Below are 19,853 nucleotides of genomic sequence, written 5' to 3' on the forward strand. Positions count from 1 at the left end.
ACTATATTCGATATCGGCGTTGTACATACGATGCGCGGAACGAATGGCCCCTGGGACATATATACCGCAGCGGCAGAACCCACAGCCGTCCGCCTGAGCTCGGTGCTCCATACATCAGACGATGGTCAATTCCCGGATTTCTAGTATTGGACGGATATAATTGCACGTATTATGCGCTGTGCAGGCGCGTATAAACTCGCCCATGCCCCAAGCATTCTTGCAGGCACATAAACCACGAGTACGTCATGAACGGCGAGAACTGCACTCTGGATGACCATCATGGTTGACCAGCAGACGTGAGCGTGCGGTGCATCTGCGCATTGTTCTGTTACTTCGTTAGCCGATCAAGGAGGTCGTCCGTATGGAGAAGTGACACTTGCTGCGTGTTTATGTAGGCAAGAGCTATCCCCAGCTATGGGAAGACATTCGACACGCGAGATAGCACCGCCTTTGCACTTCCAAAGTAAAATTAAGGATGCTACCGGTAAAACATCATTTCCAATTGTTGCCCACCCGAGTTCAAGAGAGCAGGCTGTGCTACACAACAAAGCCACATTTACATACCCATTTCTGCGAACCACCTTAGTGATTAGCGCATAACATTTCGCACCAACACATGAATACCTGCCAATAATAAAGCGCCACAGCATTTAAGCTGTAGCCATCACATGCCAAAACGTTGACACTCGCTCCTCTGCCAGCCTTCAACTTGCCTGCCAAGCCACGCCCGCTAAACGAACGCCCGCATTACCGCGATCGCCACGCGCATTTGTCATTGCGCACGCAAAGTTCGTGTAAACAGACGCCCACAACATTGCCATGTTGATGAGAACGTAGGTACACACGCATCCCCACGTCAATTATGAACACGGTGCATGTCAGTAGTTAGGGCGATGTAATAATCCCAGTCGTTGTGAAACCCGTCTAGCCTTAGCCTTAATCTTGTAATTAAGACTTTCACCCAACGCATCTACAGCACCAATGATGCTAAACGCTTGTGGGTGGCCGAGTAGCTGAGGCTCTATGGTGAGAGGCGCACGCGCAGCGCAAGTAACGCCACACTCATCGGAAGTCATCAAAAGTTGTAACCAGTATCAACGACTCGTAACAAGGCCACCAAACTCCCCCCAATGCCCTCAACAATGAACCAGATAGCGGAGACCGCTGCATGATCATTTGGTCACAAAGCCGTTGCGTCAAGCTACATCCAAGGGCACTTCCAAGAGAGCTGATTAAGGATAATCACGCCAACTTGGCTATTCCTATGTACGGCATTCCATCCGGCGAGCCTCACACCGAACGACAAGCTTGCCTCCCAACCCCGCTATAGCACCATCGAAGGAGCCATGCCGCAGTCCACACACACGTACTAACACCTGAACCAGCACTGCAGACGCTGTCCAGGGGCACCTTACTGCGGCGCTGACACAATCGAATCCGAAGCGCTCCGTGTCTCACTGACCTCCACGAAGTCCACAATGTCGCGCTGTTCAGCTGGCAGGCCGGCCTGCTCCTTCCAGTACTCCACCTGTTTCTTCAATCGGAGCATCTCCTTGTTCGCCTCGTTCTTGGTCGCGTCGTTCTGGTGCCACGGCGGGACAATAACGTGTCAGCATCGGATACAGTATACTTACCGCACAGCTGCATAAGTATACTATCAACTACACCACACACACCTACATTGCGGACGGCCTTAGCAGGCTACCAGAGGCTTATGGCTTGCCGCATGTTAAGAAAGCAGTATCCATTAAGATAGTTCAACCATAGAAGCGGCATAGCCGCGTACCTTAATGGTGCGGACACGCGTAGCGTACTGCAGGGAGTTCTGCGTCTCGTCCAGGTTTGCGTCAGTTGGCGACACGTTGACAAACCTATGTGAAAAAGGCAAGGTACAAGGAAGTCTTCACACAGCAGATTTGAGGAATTAGCGGGAATGGAACGTGTGCATCCTAGGCGTCTTATGTATGTGTTGCACCTTCAGTTGCGGTGGGTGTAGTGAGTCCATAGTAGCTACAGAGGGGTTGACCGAAAGAGCATTTCAACGGGAAACGCAAAGGATATAGTCATTTATTACCTAAAGAAAGAAGAGGATTATGCCATGTCTTCTGTGCGACCCTACAAGTACTTACATAAGCGTCTTCGCGTTGCCTCCAAGCGAGTCGGACATGAGCATGGTGAGCTTGTGGTTGCGGTAAGGGATGTGCTGTTGCTCTGTGGCCAACGCCGAGATAACGTCGCCCAAAGCGGACAAGGACTTGTTGATGGCCTGCGCTTCCTTTAGGTTTTCCCCGACGGAACCGGACTTCTTGACGCTGCATGTACAATTGTATCAAGGACACATGGAGAAGATTTAAGAGCAGATACTGATGCCCAAGTCCTAGCGCAAAAGCGACCAGTGGCTGTGCCAGCAGGACATCCATGCCCTTGCAGCGCCCTTCACAGGAGGAAGTCCCCACCCTAAATCTAACTGTCGTACCGCTCAGAGCCCGCGAGGTCGACAAAGCTGAGCTTGCCCTTCGCAACGCTTTGCGTCTGGAGATTTGTGGACTCGATGATGATGGAAATGATGAGGTGCGAGCGCGATGACTCGCGATTCATCTGCGTGCTGGCAACGTGGCGCCGCTGCTGACCGGCCTCGATGGTCGACATCAGCTCCCTGCGTAACAAACACATGACCCCGGTGGACTTCTGCGCGACCCCTTCAGGTGGCGAGGTCATTATATTGACCGACGCGTGATCGAACCATTGTAATCAGCCATGTGCTATTACCAACAAACCACAATATTTTGAATTGTACATCCTACTCACTTCGCCGACGTTACCTCCACCACTGTGGCACCGACGACGGTCACCATCCCTTTGGGATCCTTCTTAATATCCAGCTTCGGCACCTCGGCAATCGAAAGACGGGAATTCTTCGGAGCGGGCGGTAGTAGCAAATCTTGCAGCGTGTCCTGTCGAATAAAAATAGATATGCATTATAGCAAACATTCAAGAACATATAGTGTTCGTGTCCTTTCCATTTGGCTACGCTCGCACCTGGTAAAGCTCAAGCATGTAGACGGAGACGCTGAAGGTGTACTTCCCACCGTCTCTGTTGATGATGCGAAAGAGCTCCGCCACACCGCGTGGCGTGAGCCCAGGGTCGCGCTCATTGCCATAAATCGTGAAAGTTTTGCCGCTGCCAGTTTGCCCGTAGGCGAAAATGCACACATTGTAGCCATCCACCGCAGACTGCACCAGGTGCTTGGTGTCTTCAAACACCTGGTCCTGGGTGGTACCTGGTGGGAACACCTGCAGATATACACTCATATGATTCACATGCCCGCAAAAGTTCCCATGGTCAGCGGATGTTGAGCGAGCATGCGGCTACACGCGAGACCCACCGTATCGAAGCTATACTCGCGCGGCTTTTTCTCGTCCTTCCAGGCATGGCACACCGTGAGCTCGTCGGGCAGGATAAGGGCCGACGTTTGGCGCTTCTCCACCTCGAAAGCCAGCATAGGCCGCACACGGCAGTACACGCGGATCTTGCCCTTCATGTCCTCCATCATGTTGAAGTATCGCTTCCGGGTAATTTGCTCCTCCTTGTAGAGCTTCTCCAATTCTTCGAGACGACGTGCCTGTTAATTTGTTGCAAGCATGGAGCATTAATAAGCGCAATTGTCAAGAAACTCCGCTGAAATCAGCAAGCTAAGCTGGCAATAATCCCTGCCTCACCTGCTGGTCGATGATTGCTGCCTGCTGCTTTTCCTTGCGCTCAATATCAGCCTTCAGCTCGCGCAGCTCCTCAAGTTCCGACTGGTCTGCACGGCTTTGCTCGAGCTCAGCCTTCGACTCAACGTACAGCGCGTTGATCGATGCTAGCTCTTCCATAATCTGAGGCAGTACGACAGATGTGTCAAGAGAGGAGAAGACGTCCAAACAACTGAGCGACATACAAGAGCGTCCCAGTTAGACATCACATCCATCCACCCACCTCAGTAATTTTGCTGTCCTTCAGTTTCAGCTGGGCCTGGATGTCACTCTGGACCGCTTCAAGCTGTGAGCGCAGCTCACCGGTCTCCGTCTCTTTCGCCTTCTCTATGCGCTGCATCTTCTTTTCAATAAGCTCCTTCTCCTTTTGAAGCTGAGAGCAGCGCTTATCGAGAGCCGCGAGCCTGCGCCCAAACGTTGTGCGTCTTAACGACAAATACATATATGCCAGGAGTTGCAAACAACACATGAAGATCCTGGCTGTCAAACCGACATGAACCCGCTGCGAAGTAGCTCATGCACCCGTCGGCACAAACTCGACGAGCAAGAACGAAGAGCAAAACTATTTCCGCTTGTACGTACTTGTCGTTCGCGTCCGCCAGCTCCCGATTGCGTGCCTCAAGCAGCGCCTCCAGGTCGCGCACAGCGTGGTTTTCCACTGCCGCACTAGGTGTGGCCGGGCCCGCCGCGGCGTTCTTTGCTGCGTCAGCCCGTGCAACAGCAAGCTCCGTTTGCAGCGTGTCAACCTCAGCTGTTAGCCGGCTTATGCTCTCATTGAGGCGGTCCTTGGCGGCCTGCTCCTCTGCAAGAGACTCCTTAACGTCCGCCAGCTCGCCCCGCAGCCGATCTGACTCATACCTGGATATAAGTGCAAAAATGATATCGTTATCGCCTGAACAGCAAATCAGATACGTTCACTAAAAGCTAGCAATGCTCAGGGCATTACAGCACATTGAATTCTCGGTGTGGTGTTCTACCCAGGGCCCTTAGCTTCATTTGTCCATGCTGGGAGTGCGGCACCCCAACCCTTCCCGGGCCCAATCCGATCCAAACTCCCATCCGAGCAGCACGCAAACATCCTGCGGCATGGAGCTCCATCATGCAACGCCTCAAAAACCCCGACAAGCAGGATGCTCACCGGAGCTCCGCCTCCTGCCGCTGCATTTGCTGGATCTTTTTGCGGTGCTCCTCAAGCTCCTGCTGCAACTGGGCCACGTGGGCCTCATACTTGGGCCCGAAGTTGCCCTGCGACAGCCCCAGCTGCTGCTGCGCCTTCTCCGCCGACGCACTGGCTTTGGCCTTCGAGTACCTGTTAGCAGGGGCATAGTGAATGCGCCTCGTCAATGTAACCATTGGAAAATCCGAGACTACGCTGTTGTCGCATACATCCCTGAAGCGCACAGGAGACCCAAGCATACCGCTTCATCATGATGTCGTTGATGTGCGTCTGTAGCGCCATGCAGATGTCCTCGCCCTGCCGGGTCTCGAACTGAAAGATATGCAAGACGCCCGCTACGCGCATTTTAAAAAACACAGCGGTGCTGCTGCTTCCGAACTGCATGATGTCACGGAGCTCCGCTGAGTGGAGGTATTCCTTCGGCACAGGCCTACGGTAGCCAACGGGAGGCCAAAGACCTTAAACACCCTTATTATAGCGACAAGTGGTGCCTTAACGCGTAGCATGGGGTGAAATACGTTGAGTTGGTAGGAGTCCAGCAGCCAGACAGCATTAACACAAGCCGCCGGGCTCTCCCGATATGCATTTGTATATGTGCAAGGCATTGAGCGAAGTGCTCAGGTCATCAGGTAGCAATAAACAGGGATAGCAACACGACAATTTCCATAGTTTGGCTTCCCTCCAAAGGATGTTTAATACCCATGCCTCTTGGCATGTGAAATCCCCGGGCCGAGTCATATCACTACAATTTAAGCCAGCCTGTTTGTCTCTGTCAACCCTGCTTCGGAACAACGGCCGAACACCTCCAAAGGTTCAATTTGAAAAATCACCCACCGGAAGAAGTGAACGCCACGCTTGTTAATGCCCAGAATCAGCTTTGCTGGCAACAGCCCGATGGGATCCTCAATCCGCTTCACCGCAAAAAAAATGGAGTTGCCGTAAGGCAGGCTGCGCAGAATGCGCAGGAATTGCAGTCGCGCGTCCTCCTTGCTGAACTGCTCAAGCGCACGGTACCGAGCGGTCACATCCGCACGCCACTCCTCGCGCGGCCGGGTCATCAGGACCTGCATCAGAGTGCATAGCCCCCGTAACCATGCGCATTGCTGTGCTGCTTTAGGGGGCTCCTTTACCAACCTGCTTCGTTATATATTTTTCAATGCAGAGCAATATTTGCTCCTCATTGTCGTTGAGCGTCGACGCGTGCTCCGCCTGGATTTGTAATGCGCACATCTGGCTCGCGTCCTCACGGACAACGGGATAGTTGCCCTGTCACACGGGAATTCAGAGCAGGCCGGAATGGGGGAAAATCACAACGCGCTTTTGAACAGTTGAACGCGGGTTCCTTCAAACCGTGGCATGGTGGCGGGGGGAGGTTAAGCACCAAAAATTCATGCATTCAATTTTACTGGATTTACATAGCTGCGCCAGGAAACCCAAGCCCTCACCTGCAGATAATCATGCTGCGCTTGCACATAGCTGAGGTTCACGAACTGCGGCTCCGTAATAGTTTCGTCCGTCTCCCGGAACATACGCTTCTTGAAGAGCAGCTTGCTTTGGAAGCCCTCCCGTGTGAGCTTCGAGTTGCGGAACTCACAGAGGACGTCGGCGACGTATTTGTTATCGTCGAGCAGGATGTGCTCGTCGGCAATCGGCTCCATTCCCGCCTGCGTAAAATTCCCATGTTAACTGATTGAGGAGTTAGGATACGGGCTTGTTTCATATCGGGATGCTCACCAGTTGCATTGAAGTGCTAAACCATTAGAACCCTATGCGTTTGACCCATACCCAGACCAGCTTGACGGTGGACCTGCTAGTCCTCAACACCTCTGATCCCGCCCACCTGCTTAGCACCAACTGCCTTGCGGCACTCGAAGAGGGTAAACGTATTATAGTTTTGCAGCTTAATCAGGTTGGCCAGCTGCTCCACGGCCTCCAAGACAGTCGTCGTAACGTCATATGTCAACTCCTCGAACGTCTCGTCAAGGAAGAAAACGATGGTCGTAAGCTGACGGCTGTTGAGCAATGCCTCAATCTCCTCGATTTGCGGGAGCTAGGGCCGGAATACATCAAGGCACATTTCAGTTGAGGCTGTAGTGCGAACCCGTCATGCATGCATGCAGGGACATTCACTTTCATATCCTAGACGGTGCCATCTTCCTAAAGTCTTAACAAGCAACAGTCCGGTTTCCATCCTAACTGTTTTGCAAGCCGCCGTGCTGATGCGCCGTGCTGATGCCAAGGACATGGAATTTTCAGGTTAACGGTCAGTTTGCGTCTTGCAGAGGTTAATTGGCTTGGTGTGCACAAGTCTTCCAGAGCTTCAAATAATACATGTTGTTCGTGGCCATCATAGTTTGCTCGCCTTGTGTGCACGACCGGCCTGCGAAGCTGTAATCTATCCAGAACCCATGCCAGCAATCTAATACTCACCGTACGGCGCGGCCCCGCCTTTGCCGACCGTTTCAAGCTATTCCATGTCCGTGTCGCAAGCTGCCGCACAAAGCTGTCCTCCTGCTCCTCGTGAGCGACGGCGTGGATGTACTCGGATACCATCGTCACAAACTCCTGTGTGATTGTGACCCAGGGGGCGGGCTGGTACCCCAAAGGACGGGCAATAACTATCGGAACACATCGCAGATCTGTTACCTTACCTTTGAGGGAGGCATTGTAGATGCCACAAGGTGGAATAGCTCCCACGCCTTAACCCGCGACTGGATGTTCGGGTTGCCGCGCGTTTGCTTGATGAGCTGCATATACAGCTCATCCTTAAGCTCAGGCCGCTTCAAGCCCTGATGAAGCAGCTTTTGCGCGATTTCAAGGCTTTGGATGTTCGGCAGCTGCTCGCCGGTCTCGCCCATGTACTTAAGTATGCCGCTGAACATCTTGACCGCCCTGCTGATATGGTCATTGCTGAGCTTCAGCAACGAAGTAGGAATAGATTCCTGTGACCAGAAGCACATGTGACTGTGAGCAGCAGCTGTGCAAAAGACACCCGCAAGCAGAGAGATCCCTCACGTTTGAGAACATAAGCAGGTCGTCGAGCGTAAAGCCCCCAGAACCCGTGGTACCAGTGCCGCCGGGGGTTTTCGGTTTTCGCTTGAAAATGCTGAAGCCCTTTCCACCCTTTGCCAGCGCTTTGAAAAAGGCGTCAACCTGCAACCATGGCGAGGACCCGAGGTCGCTACCTCCAGCGCGTATGATTGCGATAATAACTTGGAACAAAATACACATACCTGAAAATGGTCTGCATGGGCTTGAAGCCCATCCAGGCGACTTCCCCGTCCGTCCTCATACTCGTCTTCTTGAACGTAGGACTGAATGGAGGAACAAAACCAGAGCTCAGCTATCCGCCCAACTAATGCTTGCTGCAAATTGCTGGCCTCCCAAAGAGCTTACATTCTCGTGTGCACCGTCGTCAGCCATTAGGCCTCTGAGACTCCCGACAGCCCAATGGAAGTCTCACGGCCAAAACAGCCGGCGCTAACACTGAAATGAACTTTGCGGCAAGAAACGCAAGCTCCTAGTCTGGAAACCGGTGGCCAGTGCGGCAAAGTCCGTAGTTTGCAGTCTTCAAGTTGAGGGATTGACCGCCAAGCGTTGGCGGTCCTAACGTCTTGTTTGGGTTGTGGCTAGCAGCTAAACCATAATTAAGGCAGAAAATGTCTTGTTGGGTGCGTTCAGAAGTGCTGTAGAAAACGAGGGAAACACAGTTGTACGGAGGGAAACACAGTTGGGGGTCCCATTCCAAGCAACTGATGCCCAACACTACCAAGCGGCTTGGCCTAAAGTATAAGGACTACCCAGAAATGTCTGCGCTGTGCGATGTTGGCCCTGAAAATTCGACAGACTGAGTGCAAACCGTGCTATTTCGATCTGCTGTTTTTTCAGCAGCTGGGCATGATTAATGTATCATGAGCCCGATAACTACCTCAAACTGCAGGACGAATACGATCGGCCACGATGGACCCCAAAGCCACCAAGTCTTACGAAGCTTTCCGGGTGCTGCCCATCATCGAAACCCTGCCTGGAAACCAAAGAGTCGAGTCTCTTTGCTGCTGGAATGGATACTTGCTTGTCGGGCTGCATGATGGCACCATTGTGCAGTTCCTGAGCCAGCAGGGTGACGGGCTCTGGCAGGTAACGACACGTCAGCTCCTTGCGTTTGGATAGATCGCATATAAATCTGTCCATGCCACGGCAAACCCGTCCCTGGCGAGCACGTACACGGCTGCGCCGACCTGATACACAGGGGGAACAGCCCCGCGCAATCCGTAAGCACGCCTGGGCACACTCAGCCGACGCAAGAACTCATCACCAATCATAAATACCCATTTCCCGCCTTGGTATGGCCGTGTGCTCCTCAAAACGTGTTGTTTCAAAGGTCGTCAGGCGCCACCGCAGCCTAGAGCGAAAGGCAGTGGTGCAGATGGCGGCTGTGCAACTCGGGAAGCGCCCGCTCTTGCTCACTCTGACGGAGGATGGCGTCAACCTGCTAACGCTGCCCGACATGAAACTCAAGTTCCAGCCCATGGGTTCACGAGGGGCGTCCCTGTTTGCCTGGAGCGAGGAAGGCCAAACCCTGGCCGTTGCCGTCCGGCGAAAGGTAATGCGCACTCCGCAGCCAGCGGTTCAGAGACACATTTCACGGAGTCCTGGAAACCAGGAAAGGCATGGGTCGACTGGGTGCGGCTTCATTCAGCGCACCATCACAGCCTCGTCAGTATGAGTGGAGGATTAGCAGAGGAGGTGTTGGCGGGGACTGCTTAACCTCTCTCACAAGCAGCCCGCATAAGGCGTCCGGGGATGGGAAATGCAGGGCAAGGCTTAACGCTGGTGCGCTGCTCAGGTGGTTGCGTACGTGAAATGGGTCTCAGGCTTCCCCCTATCCCATAATTTTGGATTCCGATGCCCCTCCTTACCCCTCCGCGCTACCGCTCCCCTTTCCCCTACGGACTGGCTCTCACTTTGTCGTAGGTTATTCTCTACCACCTGCACGGAAGCGACCTGCTGGATGCGGGGGAGCGCAGTGCGCCCGACCTGGTGTCGGCTATGGTATGGGTAGCCGCGGGCATGTTGCTGCTGGGCATGCGGCGACAATATGTGCTGCTCAATACGGCCACGGGTACGTTTTGAGCCGGTGCGTGAAACTGGACCTGGGCCTGGACGCAAAATGGTACTGTGCTTACGGTCCTATGGACGGTTAGGAGAGGCATAGTACGGTGCTGCTGTCCCATTGCGCCTTCACCCACTTGCCTACTGAGCCGCCGCTTCCCTTAGCACAAAGCTGACTCGTGCGAATCCCGCCGCGCTTGGCCCAGGCTAATGCTGGCGTTTCTGTGGCTTTCTATCGGATGTGCGTTCTGTGGCGCGCTGTAGGTGCCGTGACCGATGTGGGCCCTACGGGCTGTGCGCCCCACCCGCTGGCAGTCTTATGCCCCGGCGGCCAGGAAATGCTTCTCGCACGCGACAATAGCACATATTACCACAGCCCCGTGGACGGCCGCTACAGCCGCCGGCGCCACCTGCTGTGGTCGGAGCCATTGCTGGTGGGTGCAATGTGGACACGTGGCCGTGTTTCGGCGATGTGGGGCGGATGTGGGGCTGCCGGGGGATAGTTTCAAATAAACGGAATGAACGAACGTGAGTTGGAACGGATGGATGGATGGATGGATGGATGGATGTCCACGGACGGTCTTTGGCACGCCGCGCTGCACGGCGAAGGCTGCCAGACGGGTTAAGTGGGAGGACGGCCGCAGACGCGGTGGCGTGGGAGCTCGTGCCTGGGACGGACGGCCCAGGGTTTTGCATGCCTTAGGCGTACTTATGGAATGGATCCTGGATTAGGAGAATGGAAGATTGCGGAAGATGACTTGCTGTGCTTTCATATTCCATATGGAAGCAACCAAGCCGCGTGTCAAATGCACCAGGCGCTGGTGGCAGCGGGCCAGCACGCGGTTGCCATGACAGCAAGGGGATTGGAGGTACGCAGCCTGCGACGCGTTGCCGAGGGCCACGTCGTGCAGAGGATGGCATTGCCGGAGCCGCAGCGGCCCGCGGCGCCGGCCGTATCGGAAGACGGGTCGGTGTTCGTGGTGGCGACTGCACCGCAGCTACCGACAACGGCGGCAGCAGGGCCGGGGGCGACGCCGGCGACGTCGGTTGCACAGGCAACAGCTGGTCAGTAAGCACCTGGAGGTCGGGAAAGGAGCACCATTACGCCCAGGGGCGGAGGTAGAGGACAGGGTGACCGTGGGGTATGGAGGCACACCTAGCAAGCCCCGGGGTTCCTGCTCATGCTTGTGTTCGGCGGAGCCCCTTTTATACACCCGGGGGCTGTGACTGGGTAGCTTACAGTGCGGGCTTGATGGAGAGTGTGCGTGGGAGGGCCACGCATGTTGTGGCGGTACTACGACCTAGATGTTCCTGGGAAAAGTACCCCGGAAGGTGACGAAAGATTGGCGAGCGATCCATCCCGGCCGGCCCTTATCGTCCCTTCTTCCTCATTCCAATGCGCTACCCAGCAGCAACGGCCGCCAGCGGCACCGGCAGCACCATTTACCGGCTAGCACCGGTACCGCTTGAGGAGCAGGCGCACACGCTGGCTGAGATGGGCGAGTACGGCGAAGCGCTGGCCCTCGCGGCGCTGATAGATGTCGACGAGGGGACAACGGCAGGCGGCATCGCTGCGCGGGAATCAGGCGGCGGAGCTGGACCCGCAGCCGCCGGGGACCCGGAGCCGCGCGCCGCAGCCGCCGCCACCAGCAGCGATGGCGGTGGGGTCGCGGACCTGGATTTCCGTCCGAATTCGCGCCCGGGTTCGAGTCGTCGTGAGCTTCTGGAGGAGCGGCTGCGGCTGGCGTATGGACATTACCTGTTCCGGGAGGGCGAGTACGATGGGGGCATGGCGCAGCTGGCACTGTGCAAGTGAGCGAACACGGAAAGGGGGGGTCATAGGCAAGAAGAAAAGGCTCAACTGCGGATGGAAAAAGGGGGGGAGGAGGCTAAGCGTGGAGGCGGTGGGGAAGCTGCCCGCCTGGCGAAGCTCCCTTTGTAGTGATGATGACGCTGCTGCTGCTGCTGCTGCCGCTACTGCTGCTACTTTCGCAGGTCGACCACGGCGTTGGTGCTGCTGCGCCTGTTTCCGTCCCTTGTGCCGCCCAAGTTCAAGCACCATCTGCCCACGCACGCAGCGGGCCAGCCGCTGCCGGCGTTTTCGGAACCGATTGGAGAGGCGTATGTTACGGCGGTATCGCAGCTGCTGCCGTACATCCTGAGCCACCGCACCCGCGCAATCAATGCACTGGCGGAGACGAAGGCCCAGGGGCCCGCGACCACGGCGGCGGCGGCCACGGCGCAGCAGCGAGAGGACGAGAGGGAGAACAAGGTGAAAGAGCGCCGGCCGGCTGCTGCTGCAAACGGAAAACCCGCGGTGAATGGGGTTTCGTGCGCTACGACACAAGGTATGGTGGAAGCAGTGGAGAGGTCTTCGGCACCTGCTTCGGCGTCCTCTCCCACTGGCGGGGAAGGCCAGGGCGGCACTGGCGAGGTCGGCGCGCTGTCGTTTCCACCACCCCCGCCTCCTCACGAGTTGCTGGTCATTTTGGACACCGCAATCGTGCGCATCATGGTTGCGATGCCGGACAGCGGATCTCTGCTGCGCTTCGTGCAACTGCCCAACTACGTGGACCTCCAGGAAGGCGAGGTGGTGGGTTCGGGAGAGGTGGAAACGCGGAGAGGGAAGCTTGGGATGTTCGGCGAATGAAGGGGCAGGGGCAGGACCCTAGGGCCGCGTTCATCGAGTCCTTCCCATGCTGTCCCTGCTCCGAGAAGGGACCGCCAACGCCATTACACGAGCAACAGTCTTGCTGACGGACATGCAGGGCGGTGCATGTCCGCTGCCCTGGCGCACCCGGGCAGTTCAACCCGCAGCGGACACGCGGTGGGGGTGCGGACTTGCGGTATCGAGCCTGGAACCTATGGCTTGGAACATTTCACCTCAATTCTTACCCGGCCGCCCCCACTGGGCTGGCGACCTGGGTGCTGCGCCGCTTGACCATCGGCAGCTGGCGTTTGCATGTCTGCATGTACTCTTCCTCCTCCCACCGCCACCTCTCACCCCCCTCCGCGGTCTCTCCCGCCATTCCTTCGATTCAGGCGCTGGAGGAGAGCGGCATGTATGCCGAGCTGGCCGCCCTCTACAAGTGCAACGGCTGTCACGAGAAGGGCCTGGAGCTGCTACGCAAGCTCAGCCAGGACCCGGGGGCCCTGCCGAACCCGGCACGGGGAGCTGCTGCGGGTGAGGAGGACCCCGGAGAACTATGAATAGAGTTGTTAACCTAACTAGTAGTTGTTTCCCTTCAGGAAACCTAACCTAGGCTAAGCTACATTGTAGTTGGTTTGTAATTTCGGTCATCCCCTTCGGTCATCCCCTTCGGTCATCCCCTTCGGACAGTTTGGTCCATATCCGGTGTAGGCGCTAGAGCATTGAGAGTAGCCTTTCATAGTACGAGAGGACCTGAAAGGACATGCCAATTGTGTACCAATTCTCGTTCCAACGTTACTTGTCCCCTGTCATCTTCTTTGTACCCCATCCCCTTGTTCTTAATCATCCCCAAAGTCATCACTAAAGTTCCCCTTTAGTGGTGGGAACTTTAGTGATGACTTTGGGGATGATTAAGAACCCTTGTTCTCGTCCAGCCAAGGAGCTACAGCAGGGTTGGGCTAGCGCTAGCCCGTGAGGTGGCTCGTGTGGTCGTGTTGTGTTACGCCAGTGAGATCTCGGACGACGAAAGCATGTTTTACAAAGGCTCTCCTTTAATTTGCTAGAGAAAGGCGCCATCCCCCTGTTGAGGGGTCGTCGTAAAGACCGCTCCCTTAGGGCCGGGTAGCCGTTGTCCGGACCGGAGGATGAGGGGCGAGGGAACCGGCCGCGGCTTCACCGGTGCTGGGAGGAGGAAGTTGGGGTGGTGGGTGGGTGGTGGCGGCGGGGTGGGACGGAGGTTGCACGCGCGCTGGCCTGCTGTCCATTAGGCCTCGCGTCCGTCCTGGCGTAGGATGTTGTACCTATATGCAGCTGAATTTTGGTGCACTTCCCCGCGACTTTTCACTTGAATATTCCCGATGGCTCCGCGCAAAAACTCCCCAAATACCCCCACACGCCCACACGCCCCCCCCCCCCACACACCGCTGTTCAGACCTGCCGGGACTGCCCGGCGTGTGGGCGGCGGTGCGCTACATGGTCTCCCTCTCCGCCGCCGACGCCGACGCCATCCAGCGCCACGCCGGATGGATCCTGGCCGCCGACGCGGAGGCAGGCCTGTCGGCGCTGCTGCACATGCGGCCGCCGCTGCACCCCTCCCTGGCGTTGTCCATCCTCAACCAGCACAGCGCCCACTACTGTGGACTGTACTTGGAGACAGCGCTGCAAATTGGTGTGGCGCTGCCTCAGGACTATCACAATGAGCTGCTGCTCATTTACCTGAGGGACATACTCGCCAAGGTGGATATGCGGAGGGAGTTGCGGAGGGGGTGCGTGCGAGAGGGAAGGCTGCCCCCGGCGGGGCTGTGCCCTGTGTGCGTGCAAGAGGCCGGCGTCAGCCCTCCACTGCCTCACGTCGCCCTAGGCCGGCGTCTTAGTGAGCAGGGGGCCTTCACATGAAACGTCCACATACGCGCACTCTCTCTTCTTTGTCTCTCTCTCTCTCTCCATCTGTGCACCTGGTACTTTCATCGTAGTGTATCCAGGTCGTTCTGCTCATCAGCCCTTCCAGGACTTTGATTGATTACTATTCGATAAGTTTTAGGCCCCCCACTGCACCCTGTATACACCACTCTACACACCACCACTGCCACCAACACCACCACTGCCACCAACACCACCACTGCCACCAACACCACCACTGCCACCAACACCACCACTGCCACCAACACCACCACTGCCACCAACACCACCACTGCCACCAACACCACTACTGTCACCAACACCAACAATACCCGCAGGAGCCGCTCTCGCCGAGCCGCGCCAACAACCACAGAGGTGACGAGCTCAAGGAGCTGCTGCTGGCGCACCGCCCCGACCCCGACCAGCCCCCCGTGCTGTTCCCGGAGGACCTGGCGCACGCATTACTCAAGCCGCGCGCGTCGGCGGCGGCGGCGCGGCGCTTCGCCAGCGCGCCGGCGTCCTCCGTCGGGACACCCGCCGCCGGCATATCGCGTGTGGGCTCCCGGTCCAGCGTACAGAGCTTCGGGGACAGTGCAGGGCCGGCGAAGAGGGCGGGGCATGCGTCGACGGCGGAGATGGAGGCGACGGAAGGGTCATCAAGCAGCGAGAGTGAGGAGGAACGGGGAGTGAAGGAGGCGGGCCCTGAGGCGGAAGTGCAACGGCCGGCAAGGCCGGTGACGGCGAACGGCAACGGTGTGGTGGCTGTACGGCCGCCACTGCCGCATGCACGGGCGTCGCCGCTGCCGAGCGGTGACGGCAGCGGCGGCGGCAGCAGTGGCGGCGCTGCCACGGAACAGACTGCGTCTGGGGAGCTTCCGGCCAAGGCATCGGTGCCGCGCCAGCGCGGCCGTAGCGCAAAGGCGGCAGCCACGGGTGGTGATCGACCGAAGCGGCCGCGGCGGCCTAGGCGCTCCAGCACCGGCGCGCTGGACACTCTTGCCGGCGGTAAGCCGCCCGCACCCCAAGGGGCTTCCGCAGCAGCTGGCTCCACGTCTCCGTCCGGTGGAGGCCATGGTGAGGCCGCAGGAGCCGCGGCCGCTGCCGCCGCCGCTGCTGCCGCAGCAGCAGCGGGACCGTCCCTGTACCAACGGCTCCGAGACCTAGTTTACACGTCGCCGTATATCGACCCGGGATATGTGCTTGACAAGCTGCCGCTGGGGGAGCTTCTAGAGATCCGTGCGCTCATGTTGGAGAGGCTGGGCAACCACCGGGAGGCGTTACGGCTGTACGTCCATGCGTTGAAGGACCTGGGGGCGGCGGAGGCGTACTGCGACCGCGTGTACGCCAGCTCCGCTGGCGGAGGCGGCGGTCGTGGCACTTTGTCCGTGGCGGCTGCACCGCTGTTCCGCGGCCCCAATCGCGGCCTTGCTGGGCTGGACGCCGGTGTCCTAGGTGATCCCGCGCAACCAGGGGACATATATCTGGAGTTAGTGCGGGCGCTGTACGACGGCCCGGAGAGCTGTCCCTCTGCGCGGGCATTGGCGGCAGCGGCGCCAGGCGGTTCGTCGTCGTCGGCGGCGGCGGCGGCGGGGACCTGGCTGGTATCCTTGCCGTCGATGTCGCGGGGGGCAGCGGAGGGCAGCGGGGGCCCGCAGCTAGAGCCGGCGATGTGGCAGGCGCTGTCGTGTTTGCTCAGCCGGAAACGTGACCGACTTGACCCCATGCAGGTGGGCGGTGGTCGTAAGTACGATTCTGCGAGTGGGTCTTTGCTGTCCTTCTCTACTTCCCTCGAGTTTAGCCATGTAGAATTTCTGGGACTTAGCCCGACTTGGTCCCGTAGGAGTGCGAGTTGCCTAGCGCTCCGTCTCGGCTACCCTGTTCATCATATTTACCACGGCCCTGCCGCCGCCCCTCGCCGCCATTTGCCGCCGCCCCCTCGGCCGCCTATAGGTATTGGGCATGCTGCCTGACGGCGTCGCGGTGGCGGATGTATTGCCATGGCTGGAAGGCGCGCTGCGCTTCATGCTGGAGGCCCGACGCAACCTAGCCGTGATTCGACAGCTGCGCCGCAGCGAGAACCTGACGGCGCTGGATGAGGCAGTGCGCGTGAGGCAGCAGCGCGTGGTCGTCACCACGGAACGCGCGTGCTCCTTGTGCCATAAGCGGCTGGGCGGCGCCGCATTCGTGGCGTACCCAGGGGGCCTGTTGGCTCACTACTCTTGCCACATGCGGCATATCGGGGGCACCGGGGCCGGAGGTGGCGGAGGCGGTGGCGGTGCGGAGCTGTCCGGCGGTAGTTTTATGGCTGCTGTGGCCCCGGGGTTCCGCCATTTGGTGGAGGGGCATCCTGGTGCAGGGCGAGGAGGAGTGCGGGGCCCCAGTGCCGGCGGGGCGGAGCTGGCGGCGTGGGCGTAGCGTGTAGGGTTAATGTACACGCAAGCGGTGGGTATTGCGTTGTGTGGGCCTTGCTTGGCTGGACTGCGTGGGGTTTTGTGGGGACCTTGGCAGCATGGCAGGAGGTTAATGAAGGTTAGCAGAAAAAAGAGATAGAAGGATGGGACGGTAAAATGCAGAAAGAAAGTAGTTCGTTAAGTTGGGCTGGGTTGAGGAAAGGCAAGCTTGCGGGCTTGGCTGTGTTACTTGGTTGCGGACTGGCCGTCTTACAGCAGCAGGGTTTACGCGGTTGGTATGGTTAGGTGCGCATGGCATGCAGCTTTTTGTCGAATGCAGGATCAAATGCAGACTACCTAGTCGGTTTTATGTTTTGCTAAGGCGGATGATTTAAGACTAATGCACGACACGGAGTTAACCGTCGTACGGTTGCTGGGTCACATATGTAGATGCCCAAACTCTGACGCTTTCCACTCATTGACGTTGCCACCTAAATAAACAAGGCGTTATTGCACGTGAACATGTTCGCCTGTTCCAAATAACACTATGGTTAGCAGCTACGCTTTGAGCTGTAGCTGTGGAAGCTCACGACTATCGCCTTCGTCATTCATTGTCGGCATCTTAAAGTAGAGGTGCCTTGGAATTCTACATGTTCAGTGACCCAATAACGTTCCCGAAACTGATAAACCAATCTAAGTAGGCCTCGACATCTTCGTGCTGTAACCGCTTCTTCCGCCGGTCCAAGAAATGCGAGGCAATAGAATTCTTCCTGTCAACAACTGTGATTCGGAGGCCCATGCAGATGGTCAATATGCGGTTGAGGTAGTTGTGGTTGGAACGGCAACGATTAAACAGGTGGGCGGATGGGCGCGTAAGCCGCGCGCACAGATCTAAACCTTGAAAATTCCAAGCTTGAATTTGCATCTTAACATCAGGGATACCTTATAATTGTCTTCTCAATGATTTCCGCTTTCTTACAGCGGCCTGCGAAAGAAGGCACATCGCCGGTGCTGCCATTTGGAAAATCGACCGTGTCAGTGAGCCTTGGGAATGACGATGGAAAAAGCCAGAACGCCGGGGTTACCAACAGGAAGAACGACTCGAAGTCGCTGCTGGCAGGCATTATTGGAACGCGACATTCCAAGACCTCTAAGCCGCCTGTGGCCAGGAGTTTATTCCGACAACAGCAAAGCTTGCCCGGGCGTCAAGAAGCTAATGAGCCAGCACCTCTTCGACGCTGCATCAGCGCAGGCGGCACGACTAGCTTCACAACCGCTGATAATAAAAACGCCGGCGAAATGATATCAGACGATAAAGATGTCAATAAACCTACCAGATCAACAGTATCTAGTTCGTCCGGGAGCAGTTCGTCTGCCGCCGACAGCTCATCGAGCAGCTCCTTCATCGACGCTCTGGCAAACGTTACCCAGGCTGCATCCACCACTGCCAGCGTCTTGTATTTAGCACGGCAACAACACGAAGAGGCGCTGCAAAGGCAGCGGGAACAGTTCCAGCTGCTAATGGAGACCATGCGGTTGCGATGGTCACCAGCAGCTTCGTCAGGAACTGACGGCATCGCAGATTGCAGCCCTCATAAAGCATCTGGAGCGGTGGAGGGAGTCAGTCCGTTACAACCTCCGCAGCCGACATCCGCCACGGAGACGTACCGCGGCGTCAAATTCACCATGCCGCTTGGTTGCCGCGTTGAGGACGGCGAAGGGCCTACGGAAGTTCTCGTAACGGGGCCGCATATCGACGTAGTGCTTGAGTTTCGGGACGAGGGTCGGAGAGTGTTGTTGGTGTCGTCAAACTGCGTGTGCACTGTCAGGCGCATGGGCGGCCAAATGCACGTATGTGTGCTGCCGCCGCTACGAGACCGGCGCTGTGCTGACCAAAGCCAGGAAAGTTTGGCCGGGCCCCGGCAAATCCCTGACTCTTAGGGAGGGCGGGGCTGGACGGGCCGGCCCTGGGGCCGAGAGCGCAGCGTGGCGCCCACGGCCGGGATCGTTGCGAGGTCCTGGGGTTGAGCCGGCGGGGGAGACAGGGCGGGACCGGGGGACAGCGGCGTTACTGGATGTGCAGGATTTTTTCATCGACTCTGTTGCAGATGCTCGTGAGCTCTTATTGTGGGTTTTGTGTGGGATGGGTGGGGGAAAATTTTCCTTTTTTTGGAGGGTTTTCGGATGTTTCATTCTTTAAATGTTGGTTTTAGCGACCTTGCTAGGGATAACGCCGTTTGGATGGCAGGTGCGAGGTCCATGACGGACGCGGAGCCTTGCTCCCATGTGGCTCGGCTCTAGGCGTGGATTTTATTATTTAAGTGTACTTCACGTGCCTGCCAAGAGCTAGTGGCAAGGTTTTAGAGAACAGATCATGTGCACGCATGAGTGTTGTTGGACGTATAACCTTATCGTTGTTGGACATGAACCGTGATGCAAACCGTGTAATGTTTTTTTCCTGGTTTTGAATGTGAGAGAGCAAGACGAGCGTGGGCGGTGAATCACTGATAGGTGGTGCGGGGAAGTGGAGCGCGATCAACACTCCTGAACCTGTACCTCTGGTATATAAGCACAAGCGACATGTTTTTTTCCCGTACGTTGGTGCTGCGCTCGCACACGGAGCCTACGGCGCGCCTGACTTGACAGAATTCAAAGTTATCACGGTGACTGACCATTGCACTGAAGCGTTGACGACGGTTTGTAGCAGTTTGATGTGAATTAAACGGAAATGTGACCGATAGCAATATCAGTGAATATAGGTTAGCCCATGTTGCAAATGTTTCGCGAACAGGCGGCCCACTGCAACATGGGTGTGTGAATTATGACATATTCTCGTGTAAGCAGTTGCTGGGCTCCTTCGCTGACGGTT

At 57.1% G+C, this 19,853-nt stretch overlaps 2 protein-coding genes across 2 annotated transcripts; one reads left to right on the forward strand and one right to left on the reverse strand.

Annotated features, from left to right (window-relative positions):
- Positions 1-1,411: 1,411 nt before the first annotated feature.
- VOLCADRAFT_127355 (Kar3 member kinesin-like protein) lies at positions 1,412-8,356 on the reverse strand (the record flags this gene model as incomplete). Its single annotated transcript, XM_002946070.1, has 21 exons — positions 1,412-1,582; positions 1,787-1,871; positions 2,130-2,312; positions 2,477-2,656; positions 2,809-2,954; positions 3,040-3,307; positions 3,403-3,623; positions 3,721-3,879; positions 3,980-4,141; positions 4,335-4,614; positions 4,895-5,065; positions 5,175-5,363; positions 5,768-5,997; positions 6,068-6,199; positions 6,379-6,585; positions 6,756-6,983; positions 7,364-7,498; positions 7,585-7,875; positions 7,949-8,086; positions 8,167-8,247; positions 8,330-8,356. 21 exons carry the CDS (start codon positions 8,354-8,356, stop codon positions 1,412-1,414), a joined length of 3,684 nt encoding a protein of 1,227 aa, XP_002946116.1.
- Positions 8,357-8,893: 537 nt separating this feature from the next.
- Positions 8,894-17,009, forward strand: VOLCADRAFT_115692 (subunit of VPS-C complex; the record flags this gene model as incomplete). The annotated part of the gene is made up of 13 exons (XM_002945715.1): positions 8,894-9,070; positions 9,411-9,536; positions 9,908-10,055; positions 10,310-10,479; positions 10,861-10,914; positions 10,957-11,110; positions 11,455-11,857; positions 12,041-12,479; positions 12,522-12,638; positions 13,088-13,229; positions 14,128-14,432; positions 14,933-16,321; positions 16,545-17,009. 13 exons carry the CDS (start codon positions 8,894-8,896, stop codon positions 17,007-17,009), a joined length of 4,089 nt encoding a protein of 1,362 aa, XP_002945761.1.
- Positions 17,010-19,853: the final 2,844 nt, after the last annotated feature.

The sequence above is a fragment of the Volvox carteri genome (genome assembly GCF_000143455.1).
Source record: "Volvox carteri f. nagariensis unplaced genomic scaffold VOLCAscaffold_1, whole genome shotgun sequence".
Taxonomy (NCBI): Eukaryota; Viridiplantae; Chlorophyta; class Chlorophyceae; order Chlamydomonadales; family Volvocaceae; genus Volvox; species Volvox carteri.